The sequence below is a fragment of the Alligator mississippiensis genome, chromosome 1 (assembly GCF_030867095.1).
Source record: "Alligator mississippiensis isolate rAllMis1 chromosome 1, rAllMis1, whole genome shotgun sequence".
NCBI lineage: Eukaryota > Metazoa > Chordata > Crocodylia > Alligatoridae > Alligator > Alligator mississippiensis.
The window spans coordinates 347,563,010-347,582,823 of record NC_081824.1 but is presented as its reverse complement, the minus strand read 5'-3'; the positions used below and the strand labels follow the sequence as shown (position 1 = coordinate 347,582,823).

Here is a 19,814-nt window from a genome sequence, read left to right as displayed (position 1 = left end):
CCAAAAGGTTAATTCACTCATTCACTACACAGATCCTAGTATAATTTCTGAGAATGCACATATTAGGTTAGATATTCTGATTATTTAATCTTCCCTTTTCCTTTGAACAGCATTAAAATTTTCTGTCACAGCACCCATAAGAGTGGAGCATGACATGTTGCCCTGCATCATATGTTATTTGGCTCGTGTCTCTCCCACACGCATTGTATTTACAGTGGCAGAAAGTTTCTAGGTATCCCAGAAAATGACATTGTAAAACATCTGATGTACTAATGGTTAAATCAGGAATTTTGAGGATTGTCATAATTGGAAAAGCAAAATATTCCATATTTAGTCCTTTCCTAAAGTAGAATAAGAATCACTAACACCAAGGGTACGTGGGTTTTGTAAAGCCTGTTTGTGTGGGATTGATTTAATAGTTCAGGTCCATTTTCTCCAAATATCCAAATACCCTCTCCAGAATTGGAAGAGATGAGAGGAATAGTTTCTGTTTTTGTCTCATTTACTGAAAAGTGTGGAGCTTTTTTATTGCATTGGTTTTGCTTGGATCTGGGTTCCATTTTATCTGAGACCCAAAGATGCTGGCTGTGACAAATTATATGGGTCATCTTTCCTATGGACTTCCTTTTGGCCTTTTCTGGAACAACAGTTCTTTGAAATAATTCCTCCTACTGATAAATTACCTTTGGAACTGAAATACCCATGCCAGTCCTAGCATCAGAGTGTTTTGGATTGGTAGCTACAGAAGTGATGTGATATCCCATCTTTGTGGTAAGCCCATGGTAAAATTATCACATTAAAGAAACTCTAGACAGCAACAGTGACAATTCTGACCATGTTCTCAACCAAGTTGAGAATGTATCATATTTAGCATGTCAATGCATTCTTATTTGAAAATAGGACTTTATTCAGAGAAGAAATATCTAAAGGAGATTACTTCTTTCTCTGAAGCATTACAAAAAGTGAAATGAACTTGAATTTTAAAAAGCCTGTCAAAGGGATAAAGCTGCCTTTAGCCCTCTTGTGTAACCAGAGCAAAATCAGGTCATCTTAGCAGGACAATTTATTTTCTTGATCTGTAAGAATAAGCCTTAAATCCTGGCTAAGATTCAGACTTGGATGTGTTTATATTCTCCCAGCTTCCAATTGTGCAAACTGTTCATTCTGTTTATTCTGTGATTTTGGATTTCTACAGGATCTGTCCTACAAGGACCGACACTGGCATGAGACCTGTTTCCACTGCTTTCAGTGCAAGAACTCATTGGTCGACAAACCTTTTGCTGCAAAAGAGGAACATCTACTCTGTACTGAATGCTACTCCAATGAGTATTCTTCTAAATGCAATGAGTGCAAGAAGACTATTATGCCAGGTTAGGACATACTGCTTTTCAGACAGAGAGAAGGCCAGGTCAAACATCAAAATGCACCTTTGTAACTAATTTCTTTCCTTCACTGTCTGTCCTAAGGCATGATCTGGCAGGCAGAAGATATTATAACCTGTGTTTTATGATATCCCCTAGACCAGATAGTAATTTATAATTGTAATATTTTATTTAAAAAGCTAAATTGGAAGCTAGATATGTCCAGTTTCACTTCTTAATTACAACTGAAAAGACTGCCAATCCACCGTAAAAACGTTGTTGAACAGATTCTGAAGAGAAAAGTGCAATATTTCCTTCAAGTGTAAAAAACAAGTGCCTCTAAGAAACAAGTGCCTCTTAGCTGCCTCAAGCATGGATTTAAAGCACTTTAACAGTAAAATATTTCTTTCTTCTTTACAATGCTGTAACAGCCTTTGATACTTTGAAGGTTTAAAAAGCAGAAGCTGAGTCTGGAATTAAAAATTTAAGAAATCTATATGTATGCCTGGCAATGATAACTGGCACTGGTAAATCTTTTCCAAGCTGGTTCTCATATCATTCATCTAAAAACCTATATGCCTGACAGGTCTTGTCAAATATTTAGAGAGTTTTGAGTGATAAAATAGGAAAGAAATAATGAATATATATTTAACAGATGTCCAAAATTGTTCCAGGTTCTATACTCACTCCTTTCCACTCTTCAGCAAGATAAATTTTTTGTTTTGGATTGTAGATATACTACTTGCAGTGGTTTTGTTTGAAAATTATAGCTAATTTTATCATTTTTAAGGGAAGGCATTTTCGTTAACTTCATTTTAGTCCTCTCCTGGTGTTCAATCTTATGACCCAAAAAGGAAATACCAGAAAGGAAGGTGACCCAGAAAGGAAGGTGATGTCAGGAACCCAAATCAGTCCATCACAAAATTATGCAACCACGAAGTGGTACTCAAGACTACCTTCTGCAAGCAGTTAATGTCAGTCCCACTTGACAACTAGGTAACTCTCCATCCTATGTAGCATTGTCTGTTGAAGCCTTTACATGAAGCATCACTTCCCACTTCTATAACATGCTACCTTAGCACAGGAGCAGGGATAGTAGTCTGAATGACTAGAGTGTGGATTAACGCAGACCCAAGAAGTTGGAAACATGTCAGGGTGGTAGGGTGGTTGTTGATATTTCTCCTCTTTGAATGTTCAGTTTAAATTATATAAAACTGCTGACATGCATGTGGAATGATGGCAGTTAAGTACCTGATTGTGCAGTTCCTTATCCTGACTCCCACTGACTTCATTCAGGTGGATACACAACTGCAATGATCCTCACTGCTGCCATTACCACCTGTCATTAGAACCCAGTGCATCAGAGAGGGGAAAATAAACCTTTCACCCTATCCTCCAACCCTACTGTTTTCAGTTCTCCTCTCTTTTATAGACCAGTGTTTCATTGCATAAAGGAGTGAGCCTTTTGCTACTTTGCCTATTCTCAAAATTAAGTGTATGTTTAGACTTACTATTAAAATAGTGTATTACTAAAATGTGGCCACATTCATGTGTGTCATTGGAGAAAGATAATTATCCATTCACATTTGTCATGCTGCTACATGTCAATCATTCTTTTATTTTTACATTTTTTAAACTGGCTTTATCTCATGTCTCAGAGCACATTGCACAGAATAAGACAAAATGAAAGACTTGAAACAATGACTGTAAGGGAGAGAGCATCTAAATGTCTGAGAGAAGTTGGTCAAATTTTGCCTTTGGATATATTCTTCTGGCATTCGTGCCAACTATCTAAAAGCTGAATTTGGCCTTTGACCAGAGGCCTGATATCTGCAAGCTGCTATTTTTTTAAATTTTATGCTTCACTGATTTTTGTTCCAAGCATCAAAAGCAATGTAAACTGTAAGCATGTTTTCTTGGAGATATAGTTTGACCTTGGCAAAAATTATAGAAGTTTGCTTGTTTCTCAAATATTTGTGATATCTGGAATGGTTAACAACTCACCTCTGAAATGTTTGCTTTAGTTGGGGCATGGAGATGGCTTTCTATACTATGCTACCCAGAACACTTTTTTTTTTTTTAAAAGGTGTTATCTTTCACCAGTATGCTGCTTCTAGCTAACAGAGAGATGACTCCAAAAATGAAGACCTTCGGTTTTTTCTTCTCAACACAAAGCATGGCTTAAATAACACTGAAGTCAATGAGAAGGCCTCCTCCCTTCTCAGACAAACAGTGAAGAGTCATGAGGCTAATGGCCTGGCACATGATGAGATGCTGCACTACTTTAAATCAACTTTAAACTTTAGACTGCAAGGGGGACAGAAACAGGACTACAGAACAGATAGGATGTCTGCTCTCTCACCTAACCAGTGACTCCATTTTATTGCAAATGAGTGTTTTACTAGGTGATGTCAGGAACCCAAATCATTACCCTTTCCACTAGACTTGCCTGCTTGAGGATATACCTGGGACAAAGACAAAGGTGATTCAAAGGGAAGAAATAAATTTTAAAAATCTTACTTTCACTTCTACATCCTTGGTTGAAGCTAACACTTCATATTTTACACCTCCTGTGTAGAAGAATTCGTAATGAATAAATTCCCACTTGAAGGCAATGTGTAACAGGCTCTCTTTTTAGTAATAGCTACTCCTCTCTTTTATGTTCACAATACTCACACTCTGCAAACAGTATCCAACCCCTTTTGATGCTAACTGAAACACTGAATAAGATTTTATATCTAATCACTGACCATTATGCTGCAGTAGGGAGATGAACCAATTCAAACATGCAAGCTATGGGTAAAAGTAGCCAAGCTCTTAGCTTCATTTTGTATTTTGATCTCATTACAGGTACTCGCAAAATGGAGTACAAAGGTAACAGCTGGCATGAGACCTGCTTTATCTGCCATCGTTGTCAACAGCCTATTGGGACAAAGAGTTTCATTCCTAAAGATAATCAAAACTTCTGTGTACCCTGCTATGAAAAACAGTTTGCCATGCAGTGTGTCCAGTGCAAGAAGGTAGTGGTTTTGTAATTCAGGTTTGCGAAGCAGTTAAATGTTTTGTTTTGTCCTGTGTGAGTGCAAGAAATATGTCATATAAAAGCTAAAACCAATTTACCCTACAAAATACTGTACAACCTAAGGGCCCAATCCTGCAAACACCACACCAAGCAAAAACATTTATTGCTATGAGAAGTCTCCTAGAATGGGGCCTTTAGCCTCGAGCATGGGAAAAATATGTAGAGAGATTTCAAAATCACTCTGTACTGACTTAGTTTGCTTCTACCAGAATCAATAATACCGTTGCTATTGACCTGGTCTATGGTACCAGACTACTCTCTGTGGCTGCAGGGGACAGGACAAGTAGTAGCAGTCTTGAATTACAACAAGGAAAATTTAGATTGGATAAAAGAAAGAAATTTCAAACTGTGAGGGTGGTTAGGCCCTGAAAGATTACCAAGGTTTGTGAAATCTCTATTCTTGGAAGTTTTTAAGAGCATGTGAGATGAACACTTGGCTAAGATTGTTTAAACAGTGGCAATTCTGCTTTGAGTAGCAAGTTGGACTACTGACCTCCTGAGGTCCCTTCCAGCTCTTTTTATTATGGTTCTATGATTTGGAAAGGTCCAATGCTGAATGCTTTTAAAATAGCTCATCCTGAAAATTTAAGGTAAAAGGAAAAATGGATTGTGTTTATACAGTATATATTTTCTGGAACAAAAATTCTTAAAGCCACTACACTTATCAGTGAGTGTCTGCAGGATCAGGCTATTTGTTTGCATAACATGGGATGGAGTTAAAGATAAGACCAATGGAAGAAATAAATTTATTAGCTGATACTGTGAGTCTGTCTTATGAATGTTCTTGTGTCCACAATGTAGTGACATTTATTGAGGTCAGTGAGATGGTTTGAATGAGCGAGGTCTCCTCTTGCAAGTAAGAAATATCTGTGACAAGGAGATGCAAGTAAAGAAGTGGAATTTACAGCTGAGTTTGAAATAAAATGTTATATTGAGAATGAAAGATAAGGACAGACAAGAGGTTCTTTCATCACCACCAAGGTTGGGTGAGGGAACATAGTCGAGTCCAGTGCTGGGATATGTGTAAGGAAAAGAGTGGAAAATAAACAAATAAATAAATAAATATTAGGAAGGTTGAAAGAAGGTTTTAGGAATAAAAAGGTTATATTTGAGCAAGATTAGAAATTACTAGAGAGCAAGAAAGTTGTCTAAAATGAGGGGGATTGCTCATATAATTGGAAAAATACTGGAGAATACTAAACCAAAACTAGGGCTTGGCGCTTCAATTTGTTCCTGCCAGCATTAACCACATAGTATTACTATTTTTTTAAACAAGAAGGTCATTCTTGGTAAGAAGGGAACCTCACAAAACTTTTTGTTTTGTACATTCAATAAAACAGGCCATCACTACAGGAGGGGTTACTTACCGAGAGCAGCCCTGGCATAAGGAGTGCTTTGTTTGTACTGGATGTAAGAAGCAGTTGTCTGGACAGCGTTTTACCTCTCGGGATGAATTTGCATATTGCCTGAGCTGCTTCTGCAACCTTTATGCCAAAAAGTGTGCTGGATGCACCAACCCAATCAGTGGTAGGTTTCTTGCTGCCATCGGTTTTAGAAATGTAGAGGTTAATGTTAGCAATGGACTAGATGAATGCTAATGAAGAGCCCCAACATGTATCTCAAACATATAAAATATTGAATTTTGAAACTATTTTGCTTATTATGTCTTTGGAGCCCTGAAAAAAATTGGAATTGTTTTTACTTTTTAATTTTTTTTTCTTTCCATTTGATTTTCATGGGAAATGCTGGTAATATATAACTATAACAGGGGACCAACATTTTACACATGTGAGCTACAGTGTCCACAATTGTGGTTCTGGGCCACAACTCTTTCTCACCTTCTTTTATGTCTTACTGACATTGCTTTACTCCAGGCTTACCTTTTTACTGCTTGCCTATTTGCTTGCATCTTTCCTGCAATATCCAAGTGTGGACATTTGGTTCCCTGGGGACAAGCAGTGGCAGTGCACCTTGCACTGCTGCTACTTGTCCCCAGGAAATGCCCATGCCACATGCACTTTGGTGCACAGCAAGTTACCTCAGGTGGGGTAAGGAGTAGGGGTCTGCAAAATGGGCCATATTCAATTCGGATTCAGATTCGGCTCGAATCAGGGACAGTGATTCAATTAATTGATTCGGATCGCTGTCCCTGATTCAATTTGCCTGAATCCGAATCTGAAAATTCAATGCTGATTTGGAGACTCAGCGATTCAGCCATAGACACGGCTTTAAATGTTTTTTCTACATACCTTGATGACCTGGTGACCGACTTAAAAATAGAGGGTAGCCTGGACGACAGCAACCATGAAACCATCACGTTCACTGTTTGTCACAAGGCAGACAAATTAGATAGCAGGGTTGAAATTTTGGATTTAAAAAATGCAAATTTCAACAAGCTCAGGTCACTAGTAGGGGAAGTGTTGTGGGACCAGAAACCAAAGGCAAAAGAAGTGCATGAAGAGAGGTTGTTCCTAAAAGACATGATCCTTGAAGCACAAAGCAAGTCCATTCCCATGCTAAGGAAAGGTAGCAGAGGGGCTGGGAACCCTCTTGGCTAAACAGGGAAATCATGGTCCTCTTAAAAAAGAAGAAAGAGGAGCACAAACAGTGGAAGCTTGGGACAGGCCCAAGGAGGACTATACAGCAACGGCCCACACTTGTAGGGAACAGATTAGAAAGGCTAAGGTGGTGACAGAACTTAAATTAGCAATGGGAATTGAGGACAACAAGAAGTCCTTCTTTAGGTATGTAAGGAACAGAAGGAAAACAAATGGGAGTGTGGGGTCATTGCTCAGCAACTCAGAACAGCTGGATACTGGCATTCAAGAGAAAAATGAACTGAATGACTACTTTGCTTTGGAATTTCACCAGGCCAAAGGGAAAATCATGCCAAAAAGAGTACAGAATGAGCATGGTAGGAATGACCGCCTTCCTACTATTGTCATAGAACTGGTGCATGATAAATTTTAAAAATAAGACATACATAAGTCAGCAAGCCTGGATGAACTTCATCTGAGAGTGCTGAAGATAGGGCCAAAGTCATTGCAGAAACCCTGGCGAAACTCTTCCAAAACCTATGGTGCTCTGGAGAGGTCCCTGAGGACTAGAAGAGGGCCAATGTTGTGCCCATCTTAGATTCATAGATTATAAGGGACTGGAAGGGACCTTGCAAGATCATCGGATCCAGCCCAGTATTCTCTCTAAGCTGTGTGGTGTATGCGGCCGTGCAGGAAAGCTCATACCATGCTGCCAGGTGCGCCTGCACGGCTGCGCGCATCATGAAGCCTAGAGGGAATGCTGGTCCAGCCCCTCTGCACTAGGCAGGAAAAACAATTGGGGTCAGGTGACCCCAGCAATCTCCTAAAGATTTCCACAGTAGGTGATTGTACCACCTCTGGACGAAGCTTATTCCAGTCTGGACACCCTAACTGTGAAGAAGTTTTTCCTAGTGTTAAGCCTGAAATGGTCTTCCAGGAGTTTGTGGGCATTACTCCTGGTTTTCCCCAAGGGTGCCCTGGTGAACAGCTATTTGCCGAGCCCTTGATGTATTCCCCTGATATAGCAGTAAGCAGCAACCAAGTCCCCTCTCAGCCTTCTCTTCTTTAGGCTGAAAAGATCCAAGTCCCTCAGCCTTTCCTCATATAGCTTGCTTTGCAAGTCTCTGATCATACGGGTGGCTTTTCTCTGGACTCTCACAAGCTTTTCCACATCCTTGTTGAAGTGCAGCACCTAGAACTGGATGCAGTACTTCAGCTGAAGTTTCACCAATGCTGAGTAAACCGGGAGAATCACTTCCATGGTTTTGCTTGAGATGCATCCGTTGATGCATGCCAGAGTAGTATTTGCCCTGCTGGCTACAGCATCACACTGATGGCTCATGTTCATACTATGGTCTATTATTACCCCTAGGCCCCTTTCAGTTGTGGTGCTAGTCAGTTTGGTGCCACCTCTTCAAGAAAGGGAGGAGGGAAGACCTGGATAACTATAGGCCAATTAGCTTAACTTCTATCCCAGGGAAAATCTTGGAAAAATTCATTAGTCTATGTGCAATAGGCTTGCAGAAGGTAGGATTCTGAATGACAGCCAGCATGGCTTCATCACAGGCAGGTCTTGTCTTACCAATCTCATCTCCTTTTATGATCAGGTAGCTCACCACCTGGATAAGAGAGGAGGTTGACATTGTATACCTTGATTTCCAAAAAGCCTTTGATCTAATATCCCACGATGTTCTCTCAAGAAAATTGGAGGATTGTGCGCTTAACTGCGCAACAGTTAGGTGGGTAGGGAGATGGCTACAGGGTAGGACCCAGAGAGTTCTAATGAATGGATCTGTGTTGTCCTGGAGAGAAGTGGCCAGTGGTGTCCCTCAGGGGTCGGGGCTTGGTCCAGTGCTTTTCAACATCTTTATCAGTGATTTGGATGTGGGGGTGAAGAGCTCACTGGCCAAGTTCATGGATGACACCAAGTTATGGGGAAGCATGGCCATGCTTGAAGATAAACTACAGATACAGGCAGACCTAGACAGGCTGGCAAGTTGGGTGGATTGGAACCAGATGAAGTTCAACATCAAGAAATGTAAAGTGCTCCATCTGAGGATGAACAGTCCCCTACACACCTACAGGCTTGGTGGCACCAAACTGACCCATGGATGAAAGGGGCCTAAGGATAATAATAACCATAGTATGGATATGAACTGTCAGCGCAATGCTGTAGCCAGTAGGGCAGATAATACGCTGGCATGCATCAACTGATGCATCTCCAGCAAAACCAAGGAAGTGATTCTTCTGCTTTACTCAGCATTGGTGAGACTGCAGCTGGAGTACAGTGTCCAGTTCTGGCCACTGCAATTTAACAAGGACGTGGTGAAGCTTGAGAAAGTCCAGAGAAGAGCCATGCATATAATCAGAGACTTGCATGGCAAGCCATACAAGGAAATCCTGACCTGGGACTCTTCAGCCTAAAAAAGAGAAGCCTAAGAGGGAACTTGGTAGCAGCTTACCACTATATCCGGGGAGTACATAAAGGGCTTGGCAAACAACTGTTCACCAGGGTACCCTTGAGGAAAACCAGGAGTAATGGCCACAAACTCCTGAAGACCGTTTCAGGCTTAACACTAGGAAAAACTTCTTCACAGTCAGGGTGTCCAGACTGTGGAATAAGCTCCCTCCAGAGGTGGTGCAATCGCCTACCCTGGAAATCTTCAAGAGGGGACTGGACGGTCAACCTTGCTGGGGTCACCTGACTCCCAGCTGTCTTTCCTGCTTGGTGCAGGTGGCTGGACCTGATGATCTTCTGAGGTCCCTTCCAGCCTTACAATCTACGAATGAATCTATGAATGAATGAATGAAAGGGAGGCTGGGGGCAGCACTGGGTTGGCCCCAGCAGCCTTACCTGGGGGCCTCCCAGGGGTGCAACAGAGGCAATTCTGCCACGCAGAGCCTGGCCAGGAGCTGGAGCGTGGCTCCAGGTGGCCCAGATCTGCTTTTGAGTGGCACATGCTGCCTGTGTGTGCGCTACTCTGCTTTTTTTTTCCACAGGTTTTTTTGACCCATGGATATCCAGGGGTCAAAAAAACCCACAGAAAAAAAAATAAGAGCAGTGCACACATGGGCAGTGTGCCCTTGCAGAACAGAGAACAACTAAATGTGCAGTATGCGGTGCCACAGACGTGTTTGCAGTGCCACATACTGCACGGCCACGCTCATCTGGACGCGAGTCCATTCTGGATTACACCTTTGGTATTGCTGCCTTTACTCATCAAAATAAAATATTTTTCTCTATCTTGGACACTATAACTTCCTTTTTTTGGTTACATGACTTCCCTTCAAACTGCCCAAAATACTTTTGCTAAAATAACCCTATCTGCCACTTTAAACAAATGCACTTATCCTTTAAATTGATCCAGAGCTGTCTGTGCCTTTGGTTTGTTAAGTGTTTGTCTGGTGGATTGTGTGTGTTTGGGGCATGTACTCTGAGAACTGGGAGTGTTGCTGGCTGAGTGATTGATAATTGCTGAGTGATTGCTGCCTGTGCCTGACAGAAGACCTAACGAGGGGGCGGAGCCAGTCCAGACCCAGCAGGGTATAAAAGGAGACTCCCTGAGCAACCAAGGGCTGCAAACAGAGTAAGCAGTTTGCAGGCAGTTCACAGGTCAGTTTTCTGCCCCTTCCTCTGCCCCCCACTTTTGAGGGGAGAGCCTTACAGCTTGGTGTGAGAAAGCAGGAAAGGAACCCTTTGGGGCCAATAAACAGTAAACAGGCCAGCTTCCAGGTGAGTTCGCTAGGGAAGGTGTGCTTGAAAAAAAGGGAGTAAGAGAGAGAAGGCAGATTAAAAGACTCAGGGAAATGGCTGGAAGACATCACAATGTCAGAGCCACTGCCACTGCCTCTGCTTGTAACTGAGGTTTCTGTCCAGGCAGAATTAGTCACCATCGAGTCTTCTACCCAGGTCCAGGTTTGGTGCTGTGAGACGGTGGTTTGCAGGTTCCTTCCAGTGATGGCCAGGTCGGGGAGGGGGGTGCCTATGGTGTGAATGGTGCCTCCTGGTGGTGACTCTCAGGGAACAGGCAAGAGAGCTATAGGAGGAAGTGGTGAGGCTCTGAAGCATCCTCCACCATCAGGAGTTCATTGATTTGATGATGAAGCAGACCTCTGGGACTATGGAGGAAGAACTGCCAGAAACTGCGCTAGAGAAGAGAAAGGATGTGGACTCCCAGGAGAGTGGAAGCTGGAAGCTTGTGACCTCTGGCAGCAAGCAGAAATCTTCACCTTCACCTGCAACAGTTTGTCTGGAGAACAGATATGCAGCCCTAGCAACAGAGAGGGATGAGCATGTTCCATTGGTGGAGGAGGATAGGCCGGGCCTCCCCAAGATGGGAAGGATTGAAACAACCACCACCAAGAAGTGATGGGTGGTGGTGGTTGGAGCCTCCACTCTGCAGGGGATGAAGGGAGCATCTGCTGACTTGACCAGTTGTCTCAAGAAGTCTGCTGATTGCCAGGAGCCCAGATCTGAGATGTCACAGAAAGATTACCAAGACACAACTGGCCCTCTGACTACTATCCCATGTTGCTCATCCATGTAGGCATCAATTATACTGTCAGGGGAAACCTTGCTCTGGGTGCAAGGGTGAAGGAGACAGGTACTGTCTGATCCTGCAGATCAATGCCTGGATGTGCAGGTGGTATCACCAGCAGGGCTTTGTCCAAGAACTGTGCGTGCTCCTGGTAGCTGGTGGGGAACAGCTGCATCGACAGTGGCGGGAGCATGGCAGCGGGAACCCAGTGGAAGTGAGTGGGGAGTTCCTGCAGACACCACCAGCACTGTCAGCGGTGGAGGGGAGGGGGTGGCGAGCACTGACCAGGGGTCGTGACCACCCGCAGGCACCAGCAGCAGCCAGGGGCAATCGTAGACTGCCCGCAAATGCCAAGTTCCATGGAGCGGTGAGCGGCGACTGCCCACAGGCACCACTGACAGTGTCAGTGGCACCTTTTTCCGGGGGGGGCACCGCCATGCACAGGGGGTGCACGTGCACCTGCGTGCACCCCCTATGCATCGCCCCTGGCTTTGGCTTCTTCAACCATGGGATGATGTTCCAAGAAGGATTGCTGGGAAGAGATGGGATCCACCTGATGAAGAGAGGGAAGAGCACCTTCACAGACAAGTTCACTAACCTAGTGAGGAGGGCTTTACACTAGGTTCACTGGGGGATGTAGACTAAAGCCCTGTGGTAAGAGGGGGAGAGCAAGCAGGAGGGGGCAACAAGGGAGGTGTTCTCATACTTCCTGAGAAATCAGGGCAATCAACTAGTTACCTTAGGTGCCTGGACAGAAATACGCAGAGCCTTGGAAACAAGCAAGAAGAATTGGAAGTCCTTGCACAGTCATGAAATTATGACATGTTTGGAATAACAGAGACTTGGTGGGATAGCTCACATGACTGGAGCACTGTCATGGATGGGTACAAACTGTTCAGGAAGGACAGGCAGGGGAAAAGAGAAGGAGTTGTGCTTTATGTAAAAGAGCCATATGATTGCTCAGAGCTCCAGTATGAAACTGGACATAGGCCTGTTGAAAGTCTCTGGGTCAGAGAGGAGAGCAAGGGGGATGTCATGGTGGGAGTCTGCTATAGAACACCAGACCAGGAGGAAGTGGTGGGTGATGCTTTCTTCAAACAGCTAGCAGAAGTTTCCTGATCACAAGCCCTGGTTCTCATGGGGGAAGTCAATCACCCAGACATCTGCAGGGAGGCCAACACAGCAGTGCACAGACAATCCAGGAAGTTTTTGGAGAATGTTGGGGACAACTTCCTGGTACAAGTGCTGGAACGGCCAATTAGGGGTTGTGCTCTTCTTGGCCTGCTGCTCACAAACAGGGAAGAATTTGTGGGGAATATAGTAGTAGATGGCAACTTGGGCAGCAGTAACCACAAGATGATTGAGTTCACGATCCTGAGGAAAGGAAGGATGGAGAGCAGCAGAGTAAGAACCTTGGAGTTCAGAAAAGCAGACTTTGACTCACTCAGGGAACTTATGGGCAGGATCCTCTGGGAAGCCAGTCTGAGGAGGAGAGGAGTCCAGGAGAACTGGCTGTACTTTAAAGAAGCCTTTCTAAGAGTGCAAGGACAAACCATTCCGATGCACAGGAAAATTAGCAAGTATGACAGAACACCAGCTTGGTTTAGCAGGGAACTCTTCAGTAAACTAAATCACAAAAAGGAAGCTTATAAGAAGTAAAAACTTGGACAAACAACTAGGAAGGAACATAAGAGCATTGCTTAGGCATGCAGGGATGAAGTCAGGAAGGCCAAAGCACAATTGGAGCTGCAGCTATCAAGGGATGTGAAGAGTAACAAAAACAGTTTCTATAAATATGTTGGTAGCAAGAGAAGGATCAAGTAAAGTGTGGGTCCCTTACTAAATGAGGGAGGCAACCTTGTAACAAAGGATGCAGAAAAGGCTGAAGTGCTCAATTGCTTCTTTGCCTCAGTCTTCACAGGCAAGTTTAGCTCCCAGACTGCTACTCCAGGCAGCAGTTTGAGCAGCCAACAGTGGTGAAAGAATAGGTTAGGGACTATTCAGAAAGGCTGGACATATACAAGTCCATGGGGCCGGATGGGATGCACCCAAGGGTGCTGAGGGAGTTGGCTGATGTGATTGCAGAGCCACTGGCCATCATCTTTGAAAATTCATGGCAATCAGGAGAGGTCCCAGATGATTAGAAAAGGGCAAACATGGTGCCCATATTTAAGAAAGGAAAAAAGGAGGATCCAAGGAACTACAGACCAGTCAACCTCACCTTAGTCCCTGGAAAAATCATGGAGCAGATCCTCAAGGAATCCATTACTAAGCACTTGGAGACGGTGATTAGGAACAGTCACCATGAATTCATCAAGGGCAAGTCATGCCTGACCAACCTGATTGCCTTCTATGATGCGGTGACTGGTTCTGTGGATGCAGAAAGACCAGTGATGTGGTATAACTTGATTTTAGCAAGGCTTTTGATACAGTCTTCCACAACATTCTCACAGGCAAGATAAAAAAGTACAGGATGGATAAATGGACTGTAAGGTGGATAAGAAACAGGCTGGAGCATCGGGCTTAGAGGGTACTAATCAATGACTCGATGTCTAGTTGGTAGCCAGTATCAAGTGGAGTGCCCCAAGTGTTGGTCCTGGGCTGGTTTTGTTCAATATCTTCATCGAGAAACTGGAAGATGACAAAGAGTGCACTCTCAGTAAGTTTGCAGATGAGACCAAGCTGGGGGGAGTAGTGGATATAGTAGTTTCATAGTGGGTAGGGTCAGAAGGGACCTGAGCAGATCATCAAGTCTGACCCCCTGCCATGGCAGGAAAGAGTACTGGGGTCAAACGACCCTGGCAAGGTGTTCATGCCTTGCCCCCTTTGATCCATGTTTGGATTACCTCCCTTTGGGCTTGGAGGATTGTCTCCTTAAGGAACGACCACTCTTCTTGGACACCTGATTCCTCTCCCCTCTGGGACCTCAGTACCTCCCCGACTATTCTCCTTACCTCATTGAAGTCTGCCCTCCTGAAGTCCAGGGCTGCTGCTTTGCTGCAGGCCTTTGCCACCTTGCACTGGATGGTGAATTCCAGCAGGTGATGATCACTGTCGCCCAGGTGGTTGAACACCCGCAGACCCCTCACCAGGTCGTCGCCCGTGGCCAGGTCCAGGTCCAACAAAGCATCTCCCCTGGTGGGGCTGTGCACCTCCTAGGTTAGATGGAGGTCCTGTATCTCAGCTAGAAGCGGTCAGACCTGGCTGACTGCTCTTCCCAGATGTCTGGAAAGTTCAGGTCACCCATGATGACCACGTTCTTTGACCTAACTACCTCTGTGAGCTGACTTAAGAATTCCCAGTCTAGCTCTTTCCCTTGGTTCGGTGGTCTGTAGTATACCCCCACTGTTAAGCCCCTTTCCCCTCGACTTCCTTGTATTCTAACCCAGAGTACTTCAGTGTACCCCTCCTCTGACCTTGTGCTACTTGTTGAGGATGTGTATTCCTCCTTGACGTAGAGCGCCACACCCCCTCCTTTCCTCCCTGTCCTATCCCTCCTGTACAGCCTATAGCCCTTGATATTCACCGCCCAGTCATGCATTGGGCCCATATACTGGAGGGTAAGGCTAGGATTCTGAGTAATCAAGACAAATTGGAGGATTGGACCGAAAGAAATCTTATGAGGTTCAACCTCATAAGAGGTATTCTTGAAGAACCCCACTCTAAACTGTTTGTTTAGGCCATTTCCTTCGCCTTACTGAGAACCTTCCTGAAAATACAGTCTGGCAATATCTTGTAGAAAAGTTAACATTATTCACTTTTGAACAATGATTAAACACCTCTCAAGACATGTATATATGTCCTCTATCTAGTATAGTACAGTCTTACTTACTTTTAGTATGACTCCCAGTTTAGGTAAGGACCAAGCCTATCACTGATGGTACAATTCTGCCCATTTTACTATTCTATGAGCAGTATTTTACTATTCTATGAGTAGTACAGTTGAAAGACATAGGAACACCTGAAGATTAAAATGCTACTTACCATAAATAAAGATGGTAGTGTTTAATTAAATAGTAATAGAATTGTCACACGAACCATTTATTTTAGTCCCTTACATAACTTTTCAGCAGCAGTCTCTCAAACAGTATTCTTCCACTAAATTACCTGTGTTGGTCCTTCATGGTTTTTCCCTAACAGACTTTTTTGGTTTTTGCATAGGACTTGGAGGAACCAAGTATATCTCTTTTGAAGAACGCCAATGGCATAACGATTGCTTTAACTGTAAGAAGTGTTCTCTTTCACTAGTGGGCCGTGGCTTCCTCACAGAAAGGGATGACATCCTTTGCCCTGAGTGTGGAAAAGATATTTAAAGTTCCTAACAAGGAGAAGAGCTGTACTTGCAAAATATATTTTGTGAAATATGCAATGTTGCATACTAGCTTTACTGTTCTGTGTTTCTCTGCCATTCACATCATTTATCCTTTTTTTCAAACTCTCCAAATCCAGCAAGGGAGAAAAGGAACTGCTGATTCGAAAATCTCTAGGAGTGTTGGTGTTACTGAATGTGTGTAGCTAACCAAGATCAAGAGCTGAGATGTATGAAACCTTTTGGAAGTTAACTGACATAAAATGTTCTTTTCTTCATTGAATATTTGAGTTTCATGATCTTAATTTACAAGCAAGTGAAATAGTTGAAGAATTGCAATGGTTTTGTGCTATAACTTCACAGTTGAAATCCTTGACCCACTGAAATGAGTGGAACAACTCTGTTCTATTTCAGCAGGGCTAATATTTCATATCAGTGTTCTAGAACTGTGCAACTGCAGTGAGCCGTCAAGTGTGTAGAAAGACTATAAGAATGTAGGATGTGCATCAATGTACAAGGATTTGTGCCATACATTAAATAAGAGATTATAAATCATTAAAAATGGGAGTGTTCTGTATGTATTACATATGTTATTGCATGACTAAATAAGTGGATTACAAATTCTGATTAACAGCATCAGTATTACAGTTAGTTGAATACACACTGAACAATGTATTTTTCAAAATAAAATAATGTCAAAAACAACTTTGCAATTGTGGATTACTTCACACATGTTAACATTTTCTAGAATATGATTAGAATATTTCCAAAGTTAGAAAAGAGTCCAACCATGTACAAACTCACCCCCTCTTCTGCCTAATATGTTTTCACATTCAAATAATAATCCTCAGATGAACACATCGCAGCAAGTAACTTCCTAGTGATTTCAACAGGCAAAAGACTGCAAACTAAAACTGAATGCTTGCATAGTTTACATGTATACTGACACAGTGGCACTTGATACAACAGTGTATGTTCAATTTCTGTTCCATTTAAAACTTTAATAAAAATGATTCTTAAAAAGAAATGTTCACCTCAACTAAAATGGATATAGGTGGGTGGAGAGAGGAGTCAATTTGGAATGCATATGGCTTTATCAGAAAAATGTTTACTAGGTCTAAAAAATGGTGAGTCTATTTGTTTTGTCATCTGGACTTAATCATAAAGTATTCGTGAACATTGCAGACATCTCGATAAGAAATATGTTTGGCCCTAATTTTTGCTAACTGCTTGCAGTCATTATGGGTTTGAAGTCATTTTATTATTCTTAAGTTTCTTCTTCAGAAATACATAGTTGCAAAGGGCTCAATGTTAGCTAAAACTATTCATTGCAAGTTAGTATTCTTCTCAGAAAAAGAATAAGAAAAACTGCAATCTTTGTACGAAACAATAAAAGAGCTCATAGGGCAGTTTACAGAGCTAGAAAAGAACTGGGAGAGCAAACAGAGATGAACTTTTTCACATGGTTAGAGACATTCTGCTTTTGGCTTCCCCTAAAATATACTTACCATGACAAGTTCCTAAATCCTCCTAACACACATCCTGTGATTGCTTGCATGTACATTAAGTCTGTTTCATCTAAAAATAAGTAGAGTGGTATCCTTTCAGCATTAGCATATGAAATAGCATAAATTTAAGTGAACTGCAGAAGGAATACATGAAAAGACTGGACTTAAGCTGTCGACGGACGTTACACTTGTAGCACTATACGTTTCCCTGTTAGCCACATCTATGAGACACTACATTGCCATAGCAACACGCTACTGACGTAGTGTCGACAGGCACAAACCATGATACCACAGCTATGTCACCATAGCAATGCAATCCCTTGCTATAGTGCATTGCTACAACATAGCGGCTAAAAATAACTGTGCCACTGGCATGGTGCAGTACAGGCTGTTACTATGCCGTCATTTAGTACTTCCAAAAGCACTAAGTACTAAATGAAGGCACAGTAACAATGGTGCCACAGACGTGCCCTCAGTGTAGCAAAAAGCTACTATCCCTATGTTCACACCATTTGTCTTGGATAAAAAAATGGCAGATCTTCCACAAAAGTGGGAAATCCACAACAAAAAAGTTGCTGTTTCAAACAACTGTCTTTGTCATGTGAAACTTTTCAAAATCAAATTTAACATGTGTACAAGTCTCTCAGACCCCCAGTATCTCAGGAGAAGGAAGAGGGAGCAGCTGGCTCCTCAACAGGCTACCCAGAGAGTAAGTTAAGAAGCACTGCAGGGACCCCGCTAGTACCTCTGTGGTTGCCAAAGTGCTTTTTGCTTGGTCTTGTCAGAACTACCAGAGCACCAGCAAGACCTAGCACTGTGACAGATTCCCCTGGGGGTGATGGGACCTAAGAAGCAGTACCCTGCTAACCCCTGGCTGGAGAGCGCACCTTTGTGGCTTCTCTGTTGTGCTTCAGCCGAGGGGCTGTGCACACAGACACATTCCATAGTGCTCTGTATTTGTACAAAAATACAAATGCAAAAAAAAAGTTCTGCCAACAACCTCAGAAGTACTATACCACAGGTCCATGCGTCACTGCAGCTGCTGCAGGCATACCCAAGTTAGCTTTGAACCAGCTAGCTCAGATACTGCTAGCAGTGTAGCTACCGCAGTGTGCAGCTCAGCAGTCTGCAAACCCACCCCAAGGAGCTGGGCAAACACTTGGGTAATTAGCCTGCGCTCAGCTGTATGGTTAAGAGTACACTGCTCTCAGCTAGCTTAGGTACATCCACATAAGCTGCAAGTACATAAGAATACAACACAAAAACATAAGAACTGCCATGTACTGGGTCAGACCACAGACCCATCTTGCCCAGTATTCTGTCACTGGCAGAGGATCGATGCTTAGAGAGTGAACTTGGTATAACCAGAGTTTTTTTCCACTGTTCCTCTCACTTGCAGCCTCCAACATTTAAGGTCTAGGAAGTTTGGATTCAGAGGCTGTATCCCTAACTCCCAGGCTACTTAATAATAGCTACTAATGCCACTTTCCTCCAAGAATTTTGTCTAATTCCTTTTTTAATCTGGCTAAACTGTCAGCTTCCACAACTCCATGCTGTGTGAAACAGAACTGCCTTGAGGTAGTTTTAAACTTACTACCTGCTAGTTTTATTCTGTAACTGTAGTGCAGAAATATCCAGAGAGGCACTCCCAAAGGATAAAACTCTCCTCAGCACTAGGAAGCCTCGCTAACACTGGAAAAAGAGGAACAAAAATACTTTCAAATGCTTCTTTTGAAAAGGTGTACATAACTCCCAAAAGCTGAATGGAGCTGTCTACTGCAGCCTTGTCAGAGTCAGGTATAATACAAGTTACCTAGCTTCTTTTATTTATATACTACTCTTGCACGCATGCTTTAAAACACTTCTTTTTTTTGTAATTATGCAAAATGGTTAACCAATACTGAGGCTATTGTTGGCAGTATTTAATGGGCTGAGAATGGGCCTGTGCACCAGGAACTCAGAAAAATATTTCTTCATTTTACAGATGAGATACAGATATTACACTGAATTTCCCTAATGCAACATAAGTAGTCAACAATAGATTCAAAACTAAGTTCCTCTCATAACAAGGCTTTTAAAAGCTGTCCAAGAGCTAATCATCTAGCCAGTATTCTTCTACTCTGTATTTGCGCATTTGATTATTTTTGAGATATAAATGCCTTTGATATGTTTTTGCATTCAGGCCTATTTCATTGGTATCAACCAGTTTCTCCAGTTTATCAAGCTTGTACTTTATTCAATCATCCCCTGAAATAGCTGCAATGACTCTTATCTTCGTATTATCAATGAATATGATTTCATTTCAATTACAATGCCTGCTCAATCCCAAATCTTCCTGAAAACACATCACTTAAAAGCCAAAACAGATTATCTGATTCAGTGACGAAGGCTATGAGACATGAAAGACCAAACTAATGTCCTCCAATGTGTTTGCGGGTGGACTTTTTACTGCTGACTGCATAAGAAAATCTGTATCTTT

At 42.7% G+C, this 19,814-nt stretch overlaps 1 protein-coding gene across 4 annotated transcripts in view; it reads left to right on the top strand.

The window, feature by feature from the left end:
- FHL2 (four and a half LIM domains 2) overlaps nt 1-16,532 on the top strand; it is a 72,167-nt gene extending 55,635 nt beyond the window's left edge. For 2 of the 4 annotated variants that reach the window (XM_019485017.2, XM_006265080.3), the window contains exons 3-6: nt 1,196-1,370; nt 4,212-4,381; nt 5,784-5,970; nt 15,680-16,532. In XM_019485017.2, coding sequence (XP_019340562.1) covers nt 1,196-1,370; nt 4,212-4,381; nt 5,784-5,970; nt 15,680-15,831 — 684 coding nt within the window. In that variant the 3' untranslated portion in view covers nt 15,832-16,532. The remainder of the gene's footprint in view (nt 1-1,195; nt 1,371-4,211; nt 4,382-5,783; nt 5,971-15,679) is intronic. The other 2 variants (XM_059721028.1, XM_019485020.1) reach the window with 2 other exon arrangements.
- The last annotated feature ends 3,282 nt before the right edge of the window (nt 16,533-19,814 follow it).